The 21,401-nt window shown below is 35.1% G+C and overlaps 1 protein-coding gene across 1 annotated transcript in view; it reads right to left on the bottom strand.

Moving 5' to 3' along the window:
- LOC116506200 (cryptic protein-like) overlaps positions 1-5,082 on the bottom strand; it is a 7,264-nt gene extending 2,182 nt beyond the window's left edge. Inside the window, 4 exon segments of the mRNA XM_032213847.1 lie at positions 1,034-1,122; positions 1,124-1,149; positions 4,307-4,456; positions 5,052-5,082. Of these exon segments, the coding sequence (XP_032069738.1) occupies positions 1,034-1,122; positions 1,124-1,149; positions 4,307-4,456; positions 5,052-5,082 (296 nt within the window).
- Between the last annotated feature and the right edge of the window lie 16,319 nt (positions 5,083-21,401).

Genomic DNA, 21,401 nt, shown 5'->3' on the forward strand with positions numbered 1-21,401 from the left:
TTTAGTAAATGGGAGCTTGCGATGAGTTCCAGAGGCTCTCAGAAAACCCCATAAAATCCAAAAAGTAAGCATCACTTTTGTTTAAAAAAAACAGCTAGTTGGGCAGCTAACTACAAACCATTCTACTTCTGTGACAATCCATCACCACTTATGATGGTGTCTACAGAACGAAATACCCATAGGATTGACAGGAATTCAACAATATATAGAAACAATAAACAATCGCTAGAAGTCAGGCAGGATCCAAATTGAATAAAATAAAATAAAAAAACTGGATGAGGGAAACTCAAGTTAGGCTGGGTTTTTGTAACTTCAAAATATGACTAAGTTAGATACGACATTCACTTTGATTGGGAGCTGTTCTTCATAATAAAAGTCTTGGTGCTCAATTTTGAGAGGTATATTAGAATTGAATTAGGAGATTATTGGAAAATTAAGAGAAGGATTATAGAGGTATCAGTCATAATGTTTGTTTTACATAGAATAGTCAAGAGGTAAACTGAAGATATAATTGCAAATCTCCATTTGACTATAGAGCTGACTGGATAAATTGGGACAAATAAATTTCTCTCAGCATCATCTACCTTAAGGGTTGTTACTATAGGAATTATCTAAATCAGTGTCTCTCAACTTGGCAGCTTTAAGATGGATGGATTTCAACTCCCAGAAGTTCCCAGCCAGTGTTGCTGGCTGGAGGTTCTGGGAGTTGAAGTCCGCTTATCTTAAAGTTGTCAAACCTGGGCAACACTTATCTAAAGGAAGTCTTTCCCCATGAATGTTGTCTTGAACTGACACATAGAAAAAGTGGATAAAATACATAAAATAAATTCCCCAGGACAAATGATGCCACTAGTATTATTTATATGCTGCACCACTCCAGCTCTTCCCTCCACCAACTCATTTTTTTCTGGAGCAGATTTGAAAAGGAAGAAGGGAAGAAAAGGGGGACAGGATTATTTGTGATTCTTGGATATGGAAAAGTCCACTAGCACAATGCTCAAATGGATCCCGGAGACAGAGAACTTTTACATACCTGATCCTTGTATCATATTCACAGTATCTTCCACTGAAATGTTTTGGGCATATACAAAAAGTTCCCAGGAAACAGGTTCCTCCATTTTTTGCAGCAGTGTTTGTTCAATTTGCCTGCTAGAAATAAATAGGGAGAACATCATGAAAAGTATGTCAAATTTCTTTGAAAAAATAGACCTTCTTAAAAACTACTGTCCTGCAAACAGCAGGCTGCTACATATGATAAAAAAATCCACTAGTTTCTCTTTGTTATGCCCATTGTAGAATTAAGTGGCATTTAAATTTTATTAGCCATTTTGGTCTAGCGGTTAAGACACCAGACTTGAAACCAGAGATTGTGATTTCTAGTCCCACATGAAAGCCAGCTGGGTGACTCTGGGCCCAACTCAGGCCAACTCACATCATAGAGTTGTCATTATGGGTGAAATAAGATGAATAAGGAGTATCACTTATATTTTCTGCCTTGAATTACTTTTAAAGTAATAAGGTGTGATAAAAAAATTCTAATGCATAAACTGAAAATAAATAAATAATAAAACAAAGAACAGGTTTGTGGAAGCTATGGTTTGTAGATTTGCCTTCAAAGACAGAGAATGAGTTACTCTTTACAGTAAGTGTTCTGTACAAAAAACTAGACATTATGTGGCATTGTACAGAACAGTTTCATTCTCTAGTAAAAGTAGAAGAAATTCTAGCCACTACATATTTTGACATGTGTCCAGTATGGATCAATTGAACAATTAAGAAACTTTGTGAAATTTTAGACATGCTGTGTTGTGGATCAAGATGTGAATCATTTGCCAAAATGCTTGAGGATATTAATTGATTAAAAGAAATTTAAACTATGAAATATGAGTTCTATTTCTTTTTTTTAAAGGTGGGGTAAAGATTTCAGATGATTTCAAATGTATTAGAAATCCCAAAAACCTACAGTGACTTGTAATTAATCCACAGAATAGATAGATGAATATCTTTTTTTACTAATAGTATACTATACTATTAGTATAGTATATAATACTATATAGTGATGCTATATAATAGCATCACAAACAATTACATAAATTCAAGATTAGGTGATGTCCTGGCTGGCCATCAGTGGCTCTATGCCTAGAGTTGTACTTATCAAAGTTCAGAACTAGAAACAGGAGCCATTCTGACTATTATTAACACTATAGGAATGACAAGGCATGTTATAACGGCCACAAAGCATCCTGGGCTCATGGATTCCAGCAAAGTTACTCATGAAAGGAGTGAATTCATTACATAGTTAAGGCATGCAGCTAATGGAGGAAAAGAGTATTCATTACTGTTCTGAAGATAACAAAGTAATCAAGATTCTATGAATGTTTCGAAATGCTAGGAAATGTTATGTGTTTATCAATATATGAGGAACAAACTTCCCAATCTGACCACATCCAGAAGCGCTAGATTACAAATACTATTGTTCAGAGATTTATTGATGGTCATTGGGTTTGATGAACATGCTGAAAAGTACAGTCCAAAAAATAATAGAAGGCACAGCTTGATGGAAGGCTGGTGTAAAAAGATTGTTTACAGGGAATGTATTTTTGAATCCTATTCATCTGTAAATTCATTTTATCTCAAGAAAGTCATTATCTCAATAGCCATATTTCTCACTTGCAAAATAGGTACAATATAATTTTTCTTAGGGCTTTTGTGGAAGAATGCTGGAATACAAAACATTTAAAAATTCAGAAATTCTGTATAAATCATAGATAACGCATAGCCTTGCTGTTAATATTAATGTCAACAAAAAAAGTTCCAATTTTTATATGGAAGTTAGAAAGCAATCAACTTTTTAGAAGTTTTATAATAATTAAGAACATTCTATGTAACAATACTTTTCCTTTAGGAAATTGAAATTTATTAAGCATACATATTAAGAGTTCGGCTTGACATTATCTAAACCTTGTGTATTTAACAGAGAAAATGTTACTTTGAAAGAAAATATACTTGATTAGCATAATTGATTAATGACTTTGCTTGATTTCTATGAACCAGTAAGTCTGATTTAAAAATGTTTTTAGGAGCTCTTTAAGCAAGCAACAACTAATCAGGTATCTGAGTATCTGAATTTTCCTAGAGATTTCATACTGAGGCTTGATTTACACATTGAATTAATTCATAACATAGCCACAATCCTGTACTTATAGTCTGCTTTTTTGATTTAGCACAATATGTGAATCTAGGCATAGTTGATATTAAGCGATGTTCTATCTAGCGGCTTTTATGCAGTTGGAAAAAGGTTGCATTAAACAGTATTTAAAGGCACCTTCCAATTCTGATTGTAATATAGTTAGTATAAAAATTTATTAGATTCAGACTGGAAGGTACCTTTAAATATCATTTAATGCAACCCTGCATTAAGAGTATCTCTTAATGCCAACTAAAATACACACAGTATAGTTACATGCCATTTTATACATTTCAGTTGTTGTAAACACAATTTGGATTATAACATGACAGGGTACACTTTTTCAGTTAGTATAATCTCCCAAACTGTGTTCTTAACACAAATTGGGCAGTTTAAGGCAAAATTCCCAGATAATTGGATAATGCTTACATCAATGGACAAACATTGGCTACTACAGTAACAGAAATGAGTATCTCTAGAAATCAAATAAATCTAAGCTTGAATCCTCAATTACACACTTCAGTACGCACCACTGGGTCAGTCACTTATTAGGTGTTAATCTTACATCAAGCCATTACTTGTAACCAGCTGCTCTAGTATATAAATTACAGTTTATAGCTTAATTTGTTGGTATCAGGGAATTAAATTCAATCTTTTTTTTAAGAATCCAGGTAACATATACAACACTCTCTTTTTTCATAGCAGCACTGTACATTGGTTGACCTACATGAAAATACCTACTGGATTTACAGGACTGGGGGTGGACTTCAACCTAGGTCCTGGCTCAAATAACTTTATACTACCATATGTGAACTATTATGTCATAGTTTATGAACTTACTTAATTGTGGTTTAAGAAATCATGATTTATGACTATATGAACTCAATCTACTTTACAGATTGTTGTTAATGTAAAAAGTGAGAACTCCCAGTCTTGAACCCGAGAACAAAAGTGCCTTTAAGCATCAGTTTTTTCCTAAAGTATTTTCTGCCTGAGAAGATCCAGTTGGACATTTAGCAATGTTATTTTTCTTAGGTTACCCAATAGCTGAAGTTCTCTGGGTGATTTACAACCAAGCATAAACATTTATAGCAGTTGGCACACTTTGCAAAAACTTACTCTCTGTGATCCCAATGAAAGGTATAACATTGGATGGATTGTTCCTCCTCTTTTCAGAATTAAGTTGATTGAGAACATTCAAGGTTTTCAGAGCATGATTCCTGTTCCCCAAACTTGGGGCATCATTGTCACAGTCTTCACCCTCACAAGCTTTAAAAGAGAAGAAACACATAAAATTCAGTAATGCCCATACGACTGCTCTTCCAGGGCTACCATCCTCAGCCCTTATGTTTTTCTTACATGAAGAAAACATATGCAGCATTTCATGCATTTCCTAAGCTAATTTTATCAGTGAAGTGGGGATGGAAAAACTCCCAAGAGAGCCAAAGACGGACAAAAATAATGAAGTTGCTGTTTAGAACTCCTTATATTTAAGATTCATCATGATAACTTTTAAGTGGATAGCATTACATTTGTGCCCGCTCCAATACATATAAAATAAGGACAAATTCAGGACTTCTATTTTTTCCAAAGTAGGTGTGACAGGAGTGGGGGGGGGAATACTGGTTATCCTTCCCCCAATTTCCTGGGTCTCTAGCTATTGGGAAACAGTAGCCCATTCCTTAAGGGTTTTGTAATCCAATCCTATGGAAAGCTACTCTAGCTAAAAACTCTGTATTAAAAAAAAAAAACTAAGGCTAACAGGCTCAACACTGCATTTGTTAAGATTTACAAGGAATCAATTTACAGGAGGAGATTTTGATGAACTGAGACAATTAAAATCATATTGCATAAATTTACTTACCATATGCCATCTGGATTACTTGTACTGTCATGGTAATCAAAAAAATGAAATGGAAGGATCTAAACAAGCAGAAACAATAAGGGTAATTTTAGGACATTTTTGTCATCATTTTCAAACATCTTGCAGTCACAATATATACTAATAGAAAAATACATTAATAAAAATAAATAATAAAAACTATTAATATCTAAACATTATAACATTCATGAGAGCCACTTTGATATTGTGGTTAAAGCACCAAGTTAGAACCTGGGAGGTCATGAATTCTAGTCTTGCCTTAGGCACAAAGCCAGATGGATGGCAAGTCACTTCTGAAAACTGCAGAAAATTGCATGGACCTATCCAACTGCTCACAGAGGAAACTAATATTAATATCCATATAGGTGTCAATTATATACAGATGGGAAAAATGCAGAATATCATAGAAAAGCATCTATTAATTAAAATTATATATTTTAATTTGCATTTAAGGTAATGGGTTATATTCATTTACCTTAAAGTCTGCATGTTCTTTTTAGTAGTCTTCAGAGCAAACAGTCCTGCTGCAAAGTTTTCCCGTGGTCCAAAATGCAAGCAACTCTTATAGAGGAATGGGTTTAAAGTAATTTATAGAAAACATAAACAATGGATATTCGCTAGTTTTCTCCTCCCTTTCTGTCACATGACTGACAATGTAATAATCTGCCCGGGGCTATGTCCTTTGTTGTGAGATTGGCCCGTAAATTCAAAAGCCTTGGCTGTGACATACATTTGATTTAGATTTATTTCCAGATAAATTAATAGAACTTATTCTGCACTTCTTGCTTTGCTATTAAGATTCTAGAAATATATTATATATTATTTGCATTTACCTGATATTCTTGATAAATGGAAATGAACTATAAAGCAATGAGAAAATTCTTTAAAATGATTACTCTTTCCTTGTTAGCATTTTAAAGGTGATTCAGACTCTCTCTTATATAGCATTTTAGCTGCTTAAGCCTTCATCCATACCAGGAATTAAACATTTATTAAAATAAATACAAAACTACAAACCCTTCTGGATGAGTCCTTTTTCAAGTTATTTGTTTTTGCTATTTAAATTTTATGTTGTATGGTAGAATATATTCAATCGAGGAAAAATTAGGAATCATTATCAGATCTCATGAAAAATGGTAATTAACCCTTTTAGCCAAGCAATTCACACTGAACTCATAGGATGAGTAGAGGTATAATGCTAAAATATAATCTAATCAGCTGTATTTTAGTCTACAGTAGTATGTTTTATTTAAACCAGATTATATGATGAGATAATTGATGAGTAATAACCAAACCATAAGTAAGTGTATCATTACAGAGCACATTTGTATGATCACTTTTTATATCAGATGCATTTCTGTGCCAAAATTGCAGCATCTCTCACATTGGGCCATGTTAGTTAATTGTCATTAAAAACTATTGAAATAATTGGAAGATTATTAATTTCTCATCTTATGATGTTGTATTGCAGATGCTGTTAAATGTGCAACTTGCAGCATCCTTCACTACTGGCCATGATTCCTAAGGATACTGTTATTGTTCAGCAGTACTGTATATAGATTGCCTGATCTCAAAGTAGAAAATCTAAGAATCAGGCATTAATTGGTATTATTTATATTATTCAGTTTACATATATCAGAATTGGTGCTTCACTGCTTCTGTGAATATCAGTAGAATAAGTCTTATTGGATTCAGTGAATAAAACTATATAGTATCATCCTATGAGATATGGAAAAACTGTTTAAGGTTACTTGCTGGTTTAATTTTTTTTAAAGCAATTGATGATTTTTCCATTGTGCCATAGAGAATAAAAGCCCTAATTATTTGGCCCTAATAAGTGGTCATCAACAACTTTGCAGATATAAAGCTAATGGGATATAGAATGTGAAATCTGAATGAATAATTAATGAGTGCTTTTAAGGAAGCAAAAGAGTTCTTTTATGCATAGGTATTGTGTTAAATTAATTCCCCTGAACAGAAATGTCTTTAGACCTATTATTCAGAGGGTTTTTTGTTTCCACTAGAAGCTGTTTGCTAACATTATTAGGGCATTGTTGTGTGAGGGAAGATTAATTTCTTTAGACTAATTGTTTTATAATTGATTCTGAAACTACATTATTATTGATCATTTCATGTTGTTTGTTTCCATTTGTGTATTATTACTGCAAAGCATAATACCTAATGGGATTGCCTGCAATTAGGCTGTTGATGATGATGACTTGGGGAACAAAAAGGGGAAAGAAATGGCTTCTCCTCTGAATTATATGAAATTTAAATTTAAATGGAACAATATTGAGAAAACCCATTCTTTGAGAAATGGGCAATAAGGATTAGTTGCTTGTTAAGAACTAATAGATCTAAATTGAAAAGAACTGCTGCCAGAGGTACTCCCCTTTTGCCTTGCTGAATGACCAGAATCAAGTTGCCATTTTGCTTTTCCAAAACGCAAGATGGAATCTCAGGTCTATCATATCAGGATCATTCATTGATATCTCTCTGCCATGATGCCAAATTCATTCATTTATCCTAATAAAGTGAATACAGTTTCAAAATACTTTTTCTTTTAGAATGTAGGGTGATCATAGCTTTGTTTTTTCATTACCTACCTCTTCTGCAAGAAGCATTGCCCACTTAGCACATGCATAACAGGTAGAAAGTGAACAGGTGTCATGTACAGAAAGTGTTTAGAAAGTTTGTATTTGATGGGTATAACCCTTTGTCATAAATGCTGCAAGAACAGAATGCATTTTTTCAGGCAATGAATTAAATTGGTGGAACAGACAAAAAATGTTAATTAAAGGAGTTTATTGCTACAAGACATAGTGATTACCAATATTGGGAAAACCAGAACAAAATATTCTACATCAATCAATAATAGCCAAAATCAGTGGAGTCCTAAGCTCCATTACATACAGTGACTATGCTTGTAAGAATTGGAGTTCATTTAAAAGGTAAAGATCAATGTGAATTGTATCTAAGGTGACTACAATAAGGCATCCCTGCAGTTTTCCTTAGCAACAGTATAGAAATAGTTTTCCAGTTGTGCCTTTTATGATTTCCCCCCTCCCCATATTTTTTCCTAGTGCACAGCCTGAATTTGCTGATTTTCTCCCATTTAGGAACTAATCAGATCTAATCCTGTTTAGATTTGTTAAGATCCACTTCTATTGTTTGGATGCTGCCCCTGGCTCATTGCCAGGCTTTCCATCCTTGGCAACTTTAAGACTTGTGCCCGTTCAAAAATTTCCCAGCCTAGGAGCTGAAGTTGGACACCTCTGCTTTAGTTCTTTACAGGAGAGACAACCATATTTTTTAATTCACCATAAGGGTGAAAGGGAAGAAATGCCAAGAATAAAAGCAGGCAACCCGATGAAGTGAGGATTTGCAGCACTGTGGAAGAGGTGCTGCAAATAGATTGTTTCCATTTCCATTTTCTGTTTTTTATGTTCAATTAGTTAATTTGTTTTCAATTATTTTCTGTATTCCATGCTTAGTTATGCATTTGTTTTTAACAGTGTTATGTTTCCCTGAGAAGGATAGGATGCTGCTGTGTTAGATAAATGAGTAAATAAAATACATTGTAAAATAATAGTTGTAAAAATCTATTTAAATAGAAAAATCAACACTACATTCAATCAATAGGGAGTATAAAATGACACTTTAAATATCACTAATAGGTTAAAATACTCTATTTTTAAATACCAAGCCAATAACATTCTACAAAAAAGCTTATGGTCAACCAAAAAAAAAATGAAGATGATTCTAAAGTTTATAAAGAATAAAATTAATAAATATTCCAGAGCATATTTGTTTTGTCTCTGCAGGAAGCTAATATTTGAAATAATTTGTCTGCAAGATTGTGATGGCCTGAATATTTCCAATGTAGTGATACAGTTGCATTAAAACATAATAAATTCTATTAAAAATGTTTCTTTTGGTTGACAGAAGAAATTGTGTTTTTCTAATGTAATTATTTGAAATAACTATGTAAAGGCTGAAGCTTAAAAATAATGCATTACATGGGTGACTATATAGTGTTTTACAAAAAGCAAAATTTCTGCTGTACAAATAATATTAACATTATCTAGAATATAGAATAACAATATAAGTAAATAAAATATCTAGTATAAGTAAAATTCAGTGAAAAGCAACTGAAATATAGTGATTCAGATGTTGCACATGAAACTCTGGTTCAAGACATTCAAGATCACTGAGCTTTTGCGGAAAAGGTATTATAAACCTGACAAATAAATAAAGCCAAAAATAGAAATGAACAAAAGAAAAACTAAAATTTTATTAATGAGATAATGACAACATTCATTTCTTGCCTTTTAACCAATTGGTTCTATTCTCATTAATTTCATATTCTCTCTATCGCTCTTTCTCAGTAGAAACTGACATACATTTTATGAATACCTTCATATCTCATTATCACACTTACATTATATTGCCATAAAACTGAGGAATACAAAAAGAACAAGGATCTCTAAATTTAGAGAATAAATTAAAATGCCATGTTTTTCAAATATTCAAGGCAAGAGAATGAATTCAACTTGACTAAAAGAAATCTAGACTAGAGATGCCATATAATCTACATAGCTCAGTTTAAGACTATGGTCTTATAAGAAGCATAGCTGCTTTAAAACTGGCAATTTTGCATAGATAAAATGTTCAGAATGCCCCATCATAGCCCTCAATGCCTTCTGAGAAAGAGAGTGGGAGAATTTGCAACCTCTATGTTCTTTGCTTGTCAACAATGGTGGCTTCCAAGTCTACTTCACATCCAAATAATTTCCTCATGGTCTCCCTTCCACCTAATAATTTGAGCCTGTTTAACTTTCAAGCTCAACCAAACTCAGGTAGGTGCTGCCATCTGGTGTGGCTTCTACAGTGTGCATGGAATGCAAATGCATATGCTGTGTGCAGGAGGGCATACACTCTGTGCCTTTAAGTGTCTTATCTCTTGCAGTGGATGGGGTCCACTTATGCTGGATACGGACCCGATATCTTTATATCTGCTGAGTGTATGAACTCACACTTCAAAAACTATGAATGGAAAAAGATAACAAATGTTGCTAAAAGCCCTTTGGATAATCTTCTGAATTAGGATATTTTTCCTGTTGGCAATGTCCCATAGTCAGATATCTCATAATTGAAGGCAATTAAAAGGATGCTTTGCAGGCCTGATGGTTACAAATATGACACTAAATTGATTCTGCTCTCTCACATTGGTTATCCCTCATTCTATAGTGAATACCTCTGCTTCATTTGGGATCCTATTGATTTCATTGATTGATTGTTTGATTGATTGATTGATTGCATACCATGTATGAGTTATCATTTCTATATAGCAACAGAAAACACTATTTCTGCCTTTCTTGCCAAATAAAATGGTTTATTATTCAGGGTGTGAATTTTGCCACATGCTCAAAATACGTGTATTTCCCACATAAATAATGCACATCAATCTATCTCAAAAATCCTCTTTGAATTGCAGTATTGCACTAATAATATTGGGAGTTTGGTTTTAGATTTCATAATTTATCATTCTTATAATCTGGAACCACATCCAGCTGAATTTATTGAAGATTCTGAAATAGGTATAGGGTGATAGCAAGCAATTTTATATTAACATTTCTTTAATGTCAGTAATTTAGCAATATAAGCTTTCACTTATTTTGAATTGTACCTGAATGGTACAAAAATCTAACTTGTGAAAAACCTTGCTTTATTTAATGACATTCTGCAGTTTATTTTATTGCAGAGTCCCAGAAATGTTTCCTTTGAAATAATTCCCACCCTGTTTGGAAATACGTACAGATAAATGATTATAAAATTGAAGCCTTAATGGATTAATCAATGTATAGTTTCTGTGGTGGTGTTTCGAGTAGCATAGTAAGATAAAATTGAACTACTCTTTCAAAGGCCTGTTTTAATAGGGTTAAATTATAGAGTTCTTTGTAAAAAAAAGGAACATGCAAGTCAGAAGTATTAATAATTTATTCTAGAAAGCAATTAATAAATTAAAACTTCCCTGAGAGAAAAAACGATATTTCTTTCACCTACTGGATAGGCAATAATGAAGGGATATACCCCTGAATGGAGAAGTAGCATACAAATTGCATGAACTAGATTACAAAACATCACACTATGAAATTGATGGCTGAACTTCAGGATGAGCAGAAAATGAGTTGTTTACTAAGGGAAGGAAGAGATTTTCCTATCCTCAACACCACCACCTCTTTGTTTTCTAAGGAACATCAGCAGCAGTAGAGAACTCCTCAGGCAGCTCTTCATATAACCAAATTTTATATCCCTCCTCTCAAAACAGAGGACAGTAAACTAGACTGAGAAGTTGGGAAAATATTCAAGAAGTAGGCAATGGTAAACCACTTCCTTTGGTGCTAAGAAAACCATATGGATATCTTGTAGTCTCCAGGAATTAAGCTCCCCTTAGAGTAGCATTATTTTAAAGTCGGTGAGTTGTACTCTTTTTTTAAAAAAACTCAAACTTTCAAGTCTATTTTTTTCTAATTGTCAGTTTATAATACAACATATCATATATATTCATGTGGCTTGAAAATGGACCAGTCAGATTATAAGCACATCAAAGCCATAATTGATGTTCAGCATTATGCAAAGCCTCTCATGTTCCTTTTGATTCTGAGTCCTATGTACTGTACAGATTGTAGTCTTTATGTGGTAATTATTATAAGCTACACTGTTGTCAGTCTAGGGATAGATCAGCCTTTGTGTGATTAATTATTGTTTCAAAAGGGCTTTGCCGTTGTCAGTGTTTCTATTTTGCTTTACTCACACACAGTAGTGCAGCTAGATTATATTAGATTGTGGACTCACTGATTTTAGGGGGGGGCTTGCTTTAGGAAATAATGATACTTGTGAATAAGCACTATTTTGCTTTGAATGCTTATGTAACCAGGAATATTAGTAAACAAGCACCTGTATACTTTTGAACATGCCATGGAACCAGACGCTGATCATTAAAGGTTTTATTAAAATAAGAAATATGTTATTTATTTTCAAACATGGTAAACCCAGTCATTGGAACTGTTTATCTCCAGAGAAAAGCTCAGAAGAAAATAATTAAGAACTCTGGTATTGCTGGAGTTGAGATAGCCCCCTCTCAACATATATTCCTGGGCATTTCATCACTCAATTCTCCAAGATTCCTTCCAGTTTTTCTCTTCCTTTGTATTTCTTCTCCATCCTCATTTCTCCAGCTGTCAGTCAAAGTTCTGCTGTAGTGTATGAAGCATTTGGTGTGGCTATTTGCAAGTCAAAACCACTATAAATGAAAGACCCAGATATAAATGATCCTTTCACATTCTCAAAACTCAAATCTTTTGTGCGTTTGCCTGGAACTAAATACCTTTAAATCAGCTGACTTCAGGATGGCTCTTTTGCACCAGGTTTGAAATTTGAACACGAAAATGCTCAGAATTATGGAATAATATATCACAGAAGTTGTAAAATCAATTTTAAGCAGAACTGAAAGAAGATTCTGCTTTTCGTTTTTCAGGAGAACTGAAGAATTTTGAGCCGTAGAAGAAGCAAATGTGCTTTTCACTTGCTGGATATTGGCCTCTTCAGCTGCCTGCAGGCAATATCTCTAGAATAAAACCAGGCTTATTTGCACAATGAAAGAAATACAAGGAAGTTCTTAAGCAGATGCTGAGGCATTTTCCCAACATGCTGAAGTCATACTAGTGTATATCCCTCCTGTAAAGAAATGTAAATTAAGAAGAGGATATTTCTCTTTTGTAGCTTAAATTGGACAGTGCTACTGTTCTGTAGTTCATAGGGCATGCAGATAAACTTGATGTAACAGAGCTTATCCTTTGCATCTCAGTAACTCTGTGAGCTCAGTTATTGCAAAGTATATCATACTATTGTAATATACCTTTAAGTACTATGATTGAATGCACCAAAATACTATTTGTATGATTGCAAGTTGAGGAGCTTCTATGAATGCTTATCAAGTTTTCAAGATGACACAAAATAACCCAGTACAACTAATAAGCTAAAAAACCTAAATAATATGCATTGTAATTATGAGAGGCCAGAAAACTGGTTGAAAATAAGAGAATGAAATTTAATGGAGGCAGATTTGTTACTTGTGGGGGGTGGGGGGAAGCAAACACATAGATGTTCAATAGGAATGGCAATAGTACTTGTGATAAAAATGAAATAGAAATAGTAGGATTGTAGTGTGGCTGCAAAAAATGCTAGAACTATAATTTTAGGCAGATTCAATATAAATATTATTTCCAAATCACAGAAAGTAATAGTTCCATGATGGTCAATAGGGATCAAATTCTAGTGCAAGGACTGGGTCCAATTCAGAAAACTAGAACAGGTTTAGACTAGAAGGGCATTGAAAATAGTTAAGGGACTAGCAACTAAATCCTAGCAACTAAAACTAGGAAGACAGCTGGACTAATTTGAGAATGCTTAGTCTTGAGAATGTACCACTGTGAGGAATTGTGATAGCACTGTAAGTGTGTGAAAGGATCTCACATACAAAGTATCATCTCGGAATGCAGCAATTTGAATCATGAATTTAAGCTACACGAAGGCAACCTCTAAGTGAATATTACAAGAGAAGTAGTAACAGTAAAAGCAGGCTGACAGTGGAACCAATTACCCTTCACCTGAGGTGTTCAGACAAAAGCTGTACACCTATTTAAAAGGATTTAATTTGAATTTCTATGCTGTGCGGAGTGTTGAACTTAATGTCTTAAATGGCACTTTCCAGTTGTCTAATTCTGTACTTAGGATCAAAATACTACAGTTACTTATGTGCTATTAGTGTGTTCAAATTAATCTTTTGCAGACTGGTCTTAAATAGGGTCCCCCCTTTTTTAAATTAAAAACATTTAATTCAGTGGCTCTTGATTGTAATTAAAGGTGCACTTTTAATAGGTAAGGAGAGATTGTTGTTAACTAATATATTTATTACAAACTATACAGTCCTCAATCACATTTTGCTAAAACAGTGAATGAATGAAATGATGTTATTGGTTATTAGTCTGTGACAGAACAAAAAATATTCCAAGTGGTTTCATTTGGAAAATACTGGTAAAATATCCAAAATTCTAAGAAATAAAAAAAAAATGTCACAAAGGGCACATGAATTATTTATTTTCTTGTATTTTGTCTTTATTATTTTTATAAATATCTCAAAGTGGCGAACATTTGCAACACACCTTCATCATTCTATTTTCCTCACAAGGTAGGCTGATTGGACTGAGAGAGACTGACTGGCCCAAAGTCACCCAGCTGTCTTTCATGCACTTGAGGCAGGACTTGAACTCATGATTTCCTGCTTTCTGGTCTGGTCCCTTAACCATTAGAATAAACTGGTTCTCTGAATAATAGCACATAATTAAAATAAAATCATACTTTACTCATGGTTTCTCCATAGGATGCCTATGGATAATGTGACATTTTCTGTTGCTCTCAGGCTCCGTCAATATTATTTATATTGTGCCTTCCATTATTTCTATGCAACATCGTAGAAATGACAAAATAATAACACTTAATGTTTAATTCATTTCTACTGATATTGGATAAATTCTGAACACTTGGTTTCTTCAGATGGTTCAACCACATAAGGATGACAGTTACTAAGGATGTAATTCTTGCATGTGATTGTCATATTTCCTTTTCGATTTTTTATAATTTATATTACAATTTACAAATACAAAAATAAAAAAAATGAATTTATGTGTGTATATATGTCTGTGTGTATGACTGTCCCTCCCTCCAGACAAGTGCAAACAACTTCACCAACTTACCGCTTTTTTTAAAAATGCAACAAAAGAAATATCTTCTGATATCTTATTTGCTATCTATAAACAAATCTTAAAACAACATCATTCAGTTCCAGTAAAAAAATATCAATTGAGAGCTACCAGAAACAACATATGTATTTTAACTTTCTTCAAATAAATCTTTATATTCTTTCTGTTTCCATTTAATAAAATTAATGTTTAATTGCTTCAAGTAATGTCCCCCAGTTGATTTTTTTTATTATTTTCTCTTTGCTTCACTTCAGAAACTCATGTCTCTTTTATAAATCCATGGTAAGGAAGGTGTTCAAGTGTCTCTTCTGATTTAATATCTGTATGTTCCCTTTCATCAATTGGTTTCATCTGTAAATCCAACATGGCATTTTTTGTTTTTGTACTCTTGGATTTTTAGATCCACATTTAAATAAATCTCATTCTCTATTTTGTCCAGTAGAATCTGTTTCTTTTCTGTAGCCTCACTTAAATTTTTACAATGGTAGACCAGGGCTGTCTAACTCGCGGTCCATGGGCCGGATGCTCTATGCACTGGCTATGCCCACTCCTGGTTTAGCGAAGTGAAAAAAGTCACAATACATCATGTGACAATGCCGTGACAATGTAAGTTTGACACCCTTGTGGTAGACAAATCCTAAGGGCAATTTCTGACTGTATTGTTCCCAAATATCCTTGAATTTTTTCCATAATCAGAATATTGCTGCATTGGGTTAATGGATCTCCTCTTTAATTGTATTTTTTAATTCTCTTTTTTTCATTCAAATGAACTTTCAAAGTCCCTTCCTATCATGTGTTTTTTTTCTAACCAACATTTTCCCACAAGAAGATTTTTTACTGTTCATTTCAAATTATATATGTGTGTGTGTATGTATGTACCAGTATGTAATGTAATGTAATGTAATGTAATGTAATGTAATGTAATGTAATGTAATGTAATGTAATGTAATGTAATGTAATGTAATGTATGTATGTATGTATGTATGTATGTATGTATGATACAGAGGTGGGTTCCTACCAGTTCGCACCTATTCAGTAGAACCGGTTCGTCAAATCTACCGAACCGGTTAGAAGAGGTTCCACCAGTGGACCCGGAAAGCAGGCCACACCTACAGAAGAGGTTCCAAATTTTTTTGAAACCCACCACTGGTCCTTGGATATGATTATTCTACACTATCATGCTCCTATTTATAAAACTCAGTGCCTCTATGAAAGGTAAGGATGACTACTGTGTTTGTGGTGCAATCAGAACATTGCGTGTGTTGAAGTTGTTTTAACGCAAACCAAAGATGCCTTTTAAAAAACAAGTTTACATCCTATTCTTATGCATGCCAGTGCTGTGTGTGAGGTAAGTTAAGGTGGTTCTGACAAGTGTCGTCGGCATCTTCATATCCGGTCACATGGCGGCAAGCCACTCCCATCTGGTCACATGGGTGGCAAGCCACTCCCACAAAGGAGGCCACACCCACAGAGTAGGTTCGAACAATTTTTGAAACCCACCACTGGTATGATATTAAATAATCCACAGGAAATATTCTTTCAAGTCCATCTGGCTCCTTAATTTATTTATAATTTTTAACGATCAACATTCATGTAAGTTTACTGATGTTATCTTTCACTCTCTTGCTGTTTATTGAAAAATAAAAAACAAAATCTGTAAACTTACATGATTTTTTTCCCCTCAAAGATAAAAGAAAATTCACCCCGTGTAATGAAATTTGCAATTCTGAAAGCTCTTAATATCAAAAACCACAATGTTAACAAACAATTTGCCACAGTGGTCCAGAGAGGAAGTATGCAAACCAAGTGTTTGTTTAAAGGTGCTAATCATGTCTTAGTCATGATTTACTTTTCTCCTAGCTCCTTCATTGTGGCTGGCTGGGGAATTCCCAATGAAACACCCCTGTTGAAGTCCACGGGTCTTGAAGTTGCCAGGTTGGACACTCCTGCCCTAGAGCTTTAAAATTTGTTTGGAAACTGCTATCTTATGGTTTTCCCATGGGAGCTTCTGAATGGAACATTTCTTGCCCCCTCATTGGTCTGAGAGGAATTCCAAGAAGCTGATCCATTTATTGGATCCTCTTTCTACTGCGGCCATTGGATCCATCTTCAGTCCGCCATTGTTTCCCTCAAAGTTGTCACCTTTTCTATAAAGTGCACTGAATTTGATCAGGGTTGATCAAATAGTGAGGTTGAGTTGCAGATTCATCCTGAAAAATAATTTTGAGAAGTACTTGAAACAGTAGAATCAGTGGAACAACTTGCCTCTAGAATTTGTTAATGCTCCAACTCTGGCGTTTTTAAGAAGAGATTGGATAAGGATTTGTTTGAAATGGTATAGGGTTTCCTGCCTGAGCAGGGAGTTAGACTAGAAGATCTCAAAGGTCCCTTCCAATTCTGTTATTCTATATCCCATTCAATACTTGAGCAACCAATTTTAAGAGATGGAGAGGTCATCAGGGCAGGATTGTCAGACAGAGGTCTACCTGTCCTCCCTCAACTAAAAGAGCAAGATGGGATATGGACTAGTGAATCACATCTTGCAGTAATTGAAACAATATACATTCATTTCTGAAGAAACTGCTCCCCCCAAAGATTATTAAGTCCAAGGCACAATGTTGATAAGTACAAGGTTGTATATATAGTCACAACATCCTACATTATAAAATTTACATAGTGCTGAGAATTGGTCAACATGATTTTCCTCTATTATGACCTATACTTTTAAGATCATGTTTTTGAACATGCCTTTTTAATGATTGTCAATCCTAATAGTCTCACTCTTTAGAAGTCTTGTTTTTATCTTTTGTGAAAACTATAAGCTTTGTCTTTGCTTCCTTTGATATTTTTTATAAAGACTTTCATGATGAATTAAAGGTTTATTCTGTTGTCTTTTCAGCTTGTCATGGACTTTCCTGAGTAATGTTCCTCCTACTGATTAAGTTTCTTTCATGCCTTTTTTAGACTTGAATTTTAGCTCTATTTTTTTTCCTGATTGATCTTAAATTATATTACTACAAGGGGAATACAGTGTTCGGCTTTCAGTCATTTATAAAAGTGCTAGCCAGATCACTCTTTGGGGAAAAAAAAAGAAATTGAGTTTGGGATTTTGGTACTTGTATAAATATAGATAATGTGACCTGGAGTCCTAAATTTATTACTACAGAATCTGGTTCTAAAATAATTCATTTAGACATTACAAGTGAACTATAAGGCAAAAATTGAAAGCAGAGTTGAATCCAACAATAAATATGTTTCCAATGTCCTCATAAAGAAACCAGAAACCAAAGAAGCTTCACATATTTCATTGTATTTAATTGCTATAATTGTGGCCTCAGTCATATAATACAATGATGTTCTGATCACTGAATTTTGAATTCTTACATATTATGTTTCACATTAAGGTAACACAACCATAGACCACTCTAATTGCTCAACTTAATTTTAGGGCACTCTTGTAGGAGGCCTGCACACCACTTCAAAAGCAGCTCGGTGACCTGTGATCTCATTATGTTGGGCTGTGTTCCAGAGCTAAGCTGGTTTATTTCTGGTTCATCTACAGTTTATTAGAAAATACTGTATAATTACATAGAGTTTTTTTTTTTAATGTTGCACTTCAGTGAAGCTTGTGAGCTGTCTGTTCTCCCATTTGTAGGAATTATTTTTTCTCTATGCTTTCTGGTTCTCAGGTTTCAGGCCTTTCAAGAAGAAAGGCTGTTTGACCGCTTTCTCTCATTTGAATTGTCGGGATTCCCTCCCCCATTACAACTAGACCAGTGTTTCTCAACCTTGACAACTTGAAGTCCTGTGGACTTCAACTCCCAGAATCCCCCAGCCAGCATAACTGGGATTCTGGGAGTTGAAGTCCACAGGACTTCAAGTTGTCAAGGTTGAGAAACACTGAACTAGACAAAGGCACACACCATGAAGTAAGGGAATGGATGAGATGGTTACAAACAATTCATTTTACTTCCCGGTTTCATGGAGAGTAAGAGTTTGACCATTTGTGTGATGGCAAAACCTATAGTAGCTTGAAGAAGGATAGCAACATTTGCTTTTTCTCGATATTACAGTATTGGCAGGCTTGAAGATCTGGGATCATTTTAAAATTGCTTTTGAGGGATTGGGAAATAAAATAGGTGCAGGTTCAGCTACCAATAAAAAGAGTGCTACCAATAAGAAGAGTGTAACCTTCACTCTGTTTAACATCCATTGTTTAAATAAATTGGACGTGTGTCCTAGGACCACCCTGCTTTTGGAATTGGAGAATTTGATTCTATCAAACCAGATTCTCCTCATTGACCTCCCCTGCCCCGGGTTTCCAGATGAATCACCATCTCAGAGATGTGGATCAGACTTGGTGGTGGTAGAAATGGGGGAGTTTTTTTCCTGGGGCAGCAGAAGATCCCTAGGGTGGCTCTAAATAATTGTTTAATGGGGTGAGCTACTTGGTGAAGCAGGAGAGCCACTGTGGCTCAATTGTTCTGGTATCAAGTTTTAGCAGATGGCTCTACCTATCTGTCAACACTTACCTCCTTCCCCAGTTCCAATCCCTTCCCACATTAAGGAAATTATTAATGGCTATTTGTTTCCACCAGCTGTTGATGTTTGGTGGGAGGGAAAGGAGGGAAAGCTGGGGAATCCAGGAATCACTTAACTACTCTGCTCACAGGAAGTAAAAACAGCACTATTTGAGAGAGGTTACTTTAGCTGAAGAGGGAGAGATAAGGGGGACAGCAAATGTTAAGCCTTGGTAAATTTCCTTTGGCTGAAGGATGGGTTGATGAGACTTTATCTTGGTCCTGGGGAAAAGCCCTTTGTATCTCACTTCAGGTGGCCAGTGAATGAATGGGTAATGTCAGATTTGTTCGGAAGGAAGGAAGGAAGGACAATATTTAAATATTTAAAATGCTTCTAACATCACCCATTATGGCAATCAAAACAATACATTGCATATCCTATTATAAACAGGCAAAGCCCATTTTCCTTAAGCTTCATTTTAGGTGAGATTGTGGTGATGAGTTATAATTGACTGTGTATTTTATAAATTTACTTATAGATAAATTGTATTAAATAATATTGTTTAATGAAACAGCAGATGACTCTTCCTATGTTCCATTATTCAATATTATTTATTTATTCATATTTTGAAGGCATATGCATTTGAGGACTTGTTTGTTTGCATGAATAAATAATAAATACTTCATTAGATTTATATCCTGCTTTTTTCCCAAGGAACACAGGTAATAAAGGTAATAAAACTGATAACTTCATTTCAACCCTATCCTCTACTATGAGGGGGGGGGGGAAATCCTGCACCAACTGATTTCACTCACTGATATTTAAAATTCTGTCTCTGTAACAATGCTGAACAGTGATAGCATTCTTATTTCTTAGTTTTTGAAATGTGGAATAAGTTAAAACTATTGTAGATTTTCCTATTTTTTTATCCCTTTCTACTGAATGCCATCAACCACACTTCTTAATATATGGTGGGGCAAAGACAGGTGAACAGAGACAACTGCTTAGAACAGCTAGTTTATCCAGCTCTTACTGTCACAACTAACAGATTAAAGTCCCAAAGGTCCTTTTTAAAGAGGCAAATGGACTTTCTGGTTTTTCTTTGAAGACGTTTCATTTCTCATCCAAGAAGATTCTTCAGCTCTGACAAGATCAGAAGTGGTATTCAGCAGGTTCTGACCAGTTCTGGAGAACCAATAGTGGAAATTTTGAGTAGTTTGGAGAACCAGTAAATACCACCTCTGACTGGTCCCGTCCCCATCTATTCTGTCTCCCGAGTACCAGCTGATTGGGAGGAAATGGGGATTTTGCAGTATCCTTCTTGTTATAGCCTCGTAAGTCCATGGACTTATGAATGACAGCTTGGCAGCAGCCAGGTGCACCTTAGCCAATCAGGCACGCCTGCGAGTTGCCGGGCTGTCATACGTGAGGCTATTGGCTCATCCGTCTGACAGTTCCATATAAAAAGCTGTCAGACGGAGGAGAGGTGCCGGTCTACCATCTGTATTCGTTCTTGCCTGTAATAAAGAGTTTGGTTAAGGTTACCTCAGACGCCTCTGTTTTTCCTTCCGCTGATCTAACACTGGCGACGAGCAGTGGGATCTCAGGCTCTGAGCACGACCTAGAGGGCAAGCAACGAGCGTATTTAGGTGCTTAGACCAGACAAAAGTCACGCCTCAAATCGCCTCAGCCACCGTGCCACCTCAGCTGCAAACCGCTATGGCCGGCATGCCAGCCTTTGCTCCGTTTGGAGCTGCCGGGGAATCCTGGGCTGCCTTTTTAGAGCGGTTTGAGTGCTTCCTAATTGCCAACAACTGGCAAGGCTACTCTCAAGCCAGGAAGTGCGGGTTCTTTTTAACCGCCTGCGGACCCGAGATGTTCGCGACGGCCTGCTCATTCGCAGCCCTACAGGCTGTATACGATCTGTCCTGGGAGGAACTAACTGAGGGGCTCCAAGCACACTATGTCCCGACCCCATCTCAGATCG

The sequence above is a fragment of the Thamnophis elegans genome, chromosome 3, assembly GCF_009769535.1.
Source record: "Thamnophis elegans isolate rThaEle1 chromosome 3, rThaEle1.pri, whole genome shotgun sequence".
Taxonomy (NCBI): domain Eukaryota; kingdom Metazoa; phylum Chordata; class Lepidosauria; order Squamata; family Colubridae; genus Thamnophis; species Thamnophis elegans.